We start from the raw sequence: 6,768 nt of genomic DNA on the forward strand, positions 1-6,768 counted from the left end.
CACTCTGTTATATGTAGGGTTGCTTATGAGTCTGAACCACAACAATATTAATATTAAGTAAGACTAATTGTGCTGGGAAAATCTGCTGTCAGGGACCTCTCCAGAGTACTAAGAAGCAACGATGTCAGTTTAGAGACTAAGGTGTGCTTGATCCAGGCCATGGTCTTCACAGTTATTTGCTATGCATCAGGGAGCTGGACAATGGCTAAGGAAGACAGACAAAGAATTGATGCCTTAGAGTTGTGGTGCTGGAGAAGAGTCTTGAACATACTATAGAGTGTCAAGAAAACAAATAGATGTCTTGGAGAGGGTGAAACCAAGTTTTTCCTTGGATTTTAAAGCTCTGTCTCACATACTCGGGGCATGTGGCCAGGAGGGACTAGTCCTTGGAGAAGGACATCATGCTTGAAAGAGTGAAGACACAGCACAGGAAAGGAAGACCCCAGATGACATAGATTGACACAGTTACTGGGGCAATGGGGGTAGGTGTGTCAGAGTCAGTAAGACTGGTTCAGGACAGCACAGGCTTCAGAGCTGTTGTACGTACATAGGGTCGTTATGAGTCGCAGGTAACATGAAGGCACATAACAACAACAAGGTGTTATCAAGTACTACTCATAGTGACCCTATGAACAACAAATATGAGTCCTGTCCGATTCTGTGCCATCCTCACAATCTCTGACACACTCGAGCCCATTGCTGCAGTCACTGTGTCAGTCCACCTGGTTGAGGGTCTTCCTCTCCTTCACTACCCCTACACCTTTCCAAACATTAAAAAGTGATAAAAGAGTTTAAGTTTAGAAAGCAGTGTATTAAATAGAACCAATTTCATCATTGCAGAACTTTTCCGAGACTTTAATAAGTGAACATGTGTTAAGAATCTCAATAAAAGTAGTCAGCATTTCCCAAAATTTTTGGTCCTAGGAGACCTTTTTCACAAAGTATTATATGGACTTCATGTCTCAGGCCAAAGTTTTCAGGAAAGGCTGGATAGATGTCGGTGTGGGGAATGGAATAGACTTGGAGAACTATATTTCATGCAAGTACATAACTAATATTTGCATGAACTATCTGGAGCTCTGGTGGCCTAGTGGTAAGAAACTATACTGCAATCTCAAAGACAAGCAGTTCAAATACACCAGCTGCTCCATAAGACTAGAATGGGCATTCTCCTCCTGTGTGATTAACTGCTTCTGAAAACCCGCTAGAGAGTCAGCTATGAGTTGGTTCTGACTTGGTGGCACACAACAACAATAACAACCACCTGCATCAAAGGTGCCCTGGTAGCACAGTGTTTAAGCACTCAGCTGGTAACAGTGATGATGGCAACTCGAACCTATCAGCTACTCCTTGAAAGAAAGATGTGACATTGTGTTTCCATTAAGAACCCATAAAGGGCAGTTCTGTTCTGCCTTACAGAGTCACTATGAGTTGGAACTAATACACAACCTCTCTGATCAACCCCTTGCATGGGATCTTTTAGGCTTTCCACTCTGCTTTGCTTCTAGATGCATGGGAAGGCTTTTAGACAAGATGGGTTTTAGACATGGGTTCTTTCCTCTACCTAAATAAGGGTGAGTTGTAACCCTCATGCAGACATACAGTATATAGGGCCTACACTCTGCAATACCAGAACCTGAGCGTACCTCAGACCAGGGTGGTTCTGAACGCTGACCATCCCAAACATGTGTTTGCTTCACAACTCAGGGTGATGAAAACCATTCTGGGGAAATTTCCTAATCTGGTGGCATCTCTTTCCAGAGGCCTGGACAGCACACGCTAGGAGAACCCTGGCAGGCTAACAGCAGAAACAGCCTTTCAAGCAGCAATCTCACTTGCCTATAGCTTTCTGGATTGCTAGTCAATAACAGAATTTCCTACCTGATGATCTTCCACTACATTCCCAGCATTTAAGAATAACATCTCTCTGTGACAAGCTGTGGAAACAGGCCTGAGTCTGAGCTGGGGAAAGTTCCAGGAGTTTTGTCCAAGGCCGGACCCGTGAGGAAGTGAGAGTGGGAACAGCCAGTCCCAGCACTCCTGCCGCCTCCTCCTGCTGCTGCGGTGGCTCCTGTGTTCACAGCCACCTCCAGCAGTTCTGCCTTTCAGCTGTGGCTCGGGTGAGAATTATGGAATTGCTATTATTACCCCAGCCCAGTGTCCAAGGCCTGATGGTGGCTGCCCTGGCAGCTCTCACGCAGAGGGGAGCCAAATGCAATGACAATAAAACAAAGTCTTTGGCAGCTGACGGCCTCTCCTCTGCATGCTGAGCCCTGGCAAACGGGATGTGGAGCCAGGCCTGGCTCCTTGGGAAGTCTTGGAGTGGACCCATCAATGTCCTAGCATCTGATTCCAAAGGCATTTTTCAGCCCAGCCAGCAAGGCTCTAACAATCTCAGCAAGGTTCACTTCTTTGACCCTAAGAAGTTAGTCTTCAAGACTCAGTAATCGATTCAGGTCATCCTCCAAAAGAGAAAGAGATGGGTTTGCACCAATTTGGCACCCTTATTGAGCAGCCAACCAACCAAACAGCATGTAGGGAGCACCAATGCATGCAAAGACAGTTCTCAAGAGTCACTCAGTCACACGTTTCTACTGCATGTACGTGTCAGACGTTGTGCATGAACAAAGGAGAGGGGAAATCCTGCCTCTGGGATAGTATTGTTATGTGTCATTGAGTCACCTGCAACTCATAACAACCCTATGTACAACAGCTCTGAAGCCTGCCTTGTCCTGAGCCATTCTCACTGACTCTGACACACCTATCTCATTGCCCTAGTTACTGTATCAATCCATCTCATCTGGGTCCTTCCTCTCCTGTGCTGTCCCTCCACTCCTCCAAGCATGATGTCGTTCTCCAAGGACTGGTCCCTCCTGGCCGTGTGACCAGAGTATAGGAGATGGAGCTTCAAAATCTTAGCCTCCAAGAAGAAAAATCATCAAGTGTTATAGTACATTAGAAGGGCAAGAAATTGATAGGGAGAAATACAAGTGAAACAAGAGGGATTAAGAATGTAGGAGGTGTGTGAGTTTTTAAAAGAGCTCTGGTGGCCTACTGGCAGGAAGCTGCACTGCAATCCCAGGGGTGTGCGGTTCAAATCCACCAGACGCTGTGCTAGAGAAGGAGGGGCAATCTCCTCCTGTACCAGTCAGATCAGGTTTGACAGTACACACATAAAAAAATAATAAAATAAAAATTTTCTTTTTAAAAAAAGAGTATAGGAGGTGTGTGAGTTTTAAATGAGTGGTCAAGGTAGGCTTCAGTGAGGAAGTAATAGTTGAACCAAGACTTGAAGGAGGTAAATCCAGATGCTTAAATTCAATTAATGATTTCAACATCAGCTCATGTGTCAAATAAAGACCACCAGTAGACCATCTCACTGAGGAGAGATGGTCTATTTATATACCTGTCTCTAGTGTATGCTGCACAAATTATCTGTGAAGCTGGATTCTATGAAGAGAAGTGTGGCATCAGGTTTGGAAGGAGACTTATCAATAACCTGTGTTGCGCAGATGACATACCTTTCTTGCTCAAAGTGAGGAGGACTTGAAGTGCTTGCTGCAGAAGATCAAGGAATGCAGCCTTCAGTATGGATTGCATCTTACTTCAATATCAAGAAAACAGATTCTTACCACTAGACCAGTAGACAGCATCATGATGGATTGAAAGGAGATTGAAACTGCCAATGGCTTCATCTTGCTTAGGCCCACAAATAACATCCTTAGGGTTGATGGGCCGCGTGCGTCACGCTGACACGCTCGAAGGGCACAGATCTGCGGGCCGGGAGGACGTTCGGCCTCTGTGAGCCGCAGCCTTTCCGAGGGAGCGGACTGTGCTGTTCGCCATCTTAGGGAGAGCATGTTCTCGTCTGTGGCGCACCTCGCACGAGCGAACCCCTTCAACGCACCGCACCTGCAGCTCGTGCACGATGGCCTGTCGGACCCCCGCCGCAGCCCCGCCGGACCCCCCGGCCAGCCCCGCCGTCCCCGCAACCTGGCAGCCGCCGCCGTGGAAGAATACAGTTGTGAATATGGCTCCATGAAGTTTTATGCACTGTGTGGCTTTGGTGGGGTCTTAAGTTGTGGTCTGACACATACTGCTGTTGTTCCTCTGGATTTAGTGAAATGCCGTATGCAGGTGGACCCTCAAAAGTACAAGGGCATATTTAACGGGTTCTCCGTTACACTTAAAGAGGATGGTGTTCGTGGTTTGGCTAAAGGATGGGCTCCAACCTTCATTGGCTACTCTATGCAAGGACTCTGCAAATTTGGCTTCTATGAGGTCTTCAAAGTCTTATATAGCAACATGCTTGGAGAGGAGAATGCTTATCTCTGGCGCACATCATTGTATTTGGCTGCCTCTGCCAGTGCTGAATTCTTCGCTGACATAGCCCTGGCTCCTATGGAAGCTGCTAAGGTTCGAATTCAAACCCAACCAGGCTATGCCAATACATTGAGGGATGCAGCTCCCAAAATGTTTAAGGAAGAAGGCTTAAATGCGTTCTACAAGGGGGTTGCTCCTCTCTGGATGAGACAGATCCCTTACACCATGATGAAATTTGCCTGCTTTGAGCGTACTGTTGAAGCATTGTACAAGTTTGTGGTTCCCAAGCCCCGAAGTGAATGTACAAAGGCGGAGCAGCTTGTTGTCACATTTGTGGCAGGTTATATAGCTGGAGTCTTCTGTGCAATTGTTTCTCACCCTGCTGATTCTGTGGTATCTGTGTTGAATAAAGAGAAAGGTAGCAGTGCTTCTCAGGTCCTCCAGAGGCTTGGATTTAAAGGTAGAATTTATCTTTTTACTCTGTAGAAAGAGAATACTTTTGGATATGCTGCTTTTATTTCATTCCTATTTTATATTTCATCCAGGTGTGTGGAAGGGACTCTTTGCCCGTATCATCATGATTGGCACTCTGACTGCACTGCAGTGGTTCATCTATGACTCCGTGAAGGTGTACTTCAGACTCCCTCGTCCTCCTCCACCTGAGATGCCAGAGTCTCTGAAGAAGAAGCTTGGGTTAACTGAGTAGATAGATCAAAGCAAATACGGACTGAATCTGCTTGCTGATCAGTGTTGAGCAAAGTCAAAGAACTTTTATATATTTGACTGTGTAGAAAATTGTCTATTCCTGTTAAAATTATTGCTAGTACCCTTGCCTAAGGCAAGAGTTTCCAAATTACTATTGAAATAAACCCAACTATTAATGATGTTAAAAAAACAAAACAAAACATAAAACATCCTTAGTACCAGTAGTCAGGAAATAAAGAGATGCATTGCACTGGAAAAGTCTGCAGTTAGGGAACTATCTAAATTATTGAGGAGTAATGATGTTAGTTTGAGGACTAAAGTGCATCTCATTTGGGCCATAGTCTTTTTGATCTGTTGCTCTGCATCTAAGAGCTAGACAATAAATAAGGATGACAGGTAAAGAAAGGATGTCTTTGAGCTATGGTGTTGAAGAAGAGAACTGAACATCCTATGATGTTCAGAGTTAGGTATACCAAGAGTTAGGTATGTCTTGGTGAGAGTGCAGCCAGAGTGCTCTTTGAAAGCAAGAATGATGAGGTTTTGCCTCACATATTTTGGGCATGTTGCTAGGAGGGGATGTTCCTTGGAGAAGGACATGATGTTGGGAAGGGTGGAGGGTCAGTGAAGGAGAGGAAGACACCCAACCACGTGATTTGGCACGGTCATTGCTGCAATGGCCTCTTGTGTGTCAGGAAGTGGGAGGATGGTGCAGGACAGAACAGGGTTCGTATCTTTTGTTCATAGGGTCGCTATGAGTCATGCTCAATGTGACAGCACCTAACAAAAACAACTGCACTGTGAAACTGTGAATCATTTGAGAACAGGGACGGTGTCATATTTTTCCATGTGAAAAGTTGAACCCTGGAAGTAAGAGGCATTGATAAACATATTCTGAACCACACTGAGTTAAAATCTCCTTCTGTCAGGTTGTTGTTGTTGTTGTTGTTGTTTAGCATCAAGTTGGAACACACTCATAGCTGAGCCCGCAGTAGGTGTTCAGAGGCCATAAATTGCTCAGAAGACAATTGTTCATCTTTCTCCCACAGAGCAGCTAGTGGATTTGAACCACAGGCCTTTGTGTTAGCAATGTAACTCCTCACTATTAAGTCACCAGAGATCCCTCGATGGCACATAGTAATAACAACAAAAATCCAACATGGAATGTATGAAGTATGAATCCAGGAAAATTAGATGCCATCAAAAATGAAAATGGAATACCTGAAGATAAATATGAGACATTAGCTGAAATGGACTGATATTGCCATTTTCAATCAAACAATTATGTGGTCTACCATACAGGAAATAAAAAATTGAAGAACTACATCACATTCACTGTCAAAAAGAACACGTTAAAATCTATCATGAAATATAATGTTTTCAGTGATGGAAGACATACCCCTAAAAGGAAGACCAGTTAACATGAATATTACTAAAAATTCTACATTAAACAGAAAATACAGCCATTAGTATAGTAACGGAAGCAAGGGACAAAGTTGTAGAAACTTGTGAACCATAACAAAGTACCTTCAGGGAACAAGTCACCGGCCTGAAGGTTCAGAACCATAATCTCAAGGGGACATGAAGGTTAATCGGTAAAATCTCAGAGAGTTGGACAATGACTAGGGAGGATAGAAGGAGAATTGACGCCTTTGAGCTGTGGTACTGGAGAAGAGTATTGAATGTACCATGGACTGCCAAGAAAACAAACAGATCCATCATAGAGAGGGTTAAACCAGGCTA

General features: G+C 44.6%; 1 protein-coding gene across 1 annotated transcript; it reads left to right on the forward strand.

Annotated features, from left to right (window-relative positions):
* Positions 1 to 3,814: 3,814 nt before the first annotated feature.
* On the forward strand, positions 3,815 to 5,207 carry LOC102866136 (phosphate carrier protein, mitochondrial-like). The gene is made up of 2 exons (XM_006881939.1): positions 3,815 to 4,783; positions 4,869 to 5,207. Exons 1-2 carry the CDS (start codon positions 3,859 to 3,861, stop codon positions 5,027 to 5,029), a joined length of 1,086 nt encoding a protein of 361 aa, XP_006882001.1. The 5' UTR covers positions 3,815 to 3,858; the 3' UTR covers positions 5,030 to 5,207.
* Positions 5,208 to 6,768: the final 1,561 nt, after the last annotated feature.

This window comes from Elephantulus edwardii, unplaced genomic scaffold (assembly GCF_000299155.1).
Source record: "Elephantulus edwardii isolate Elephantulus edwardi_28Jun2011 unplaced genomic scaffold, EleEdw1.0 scaffold00017, whole genome shotgun sequence".
Classification (NCBI taxonomy): domain Eukaryota; kingdom Metazoa; phylum Chordata; class Mammalia; order Macroscelidea; family Macroscelididae; genus Elephantulus; species Elephantulus edwardii.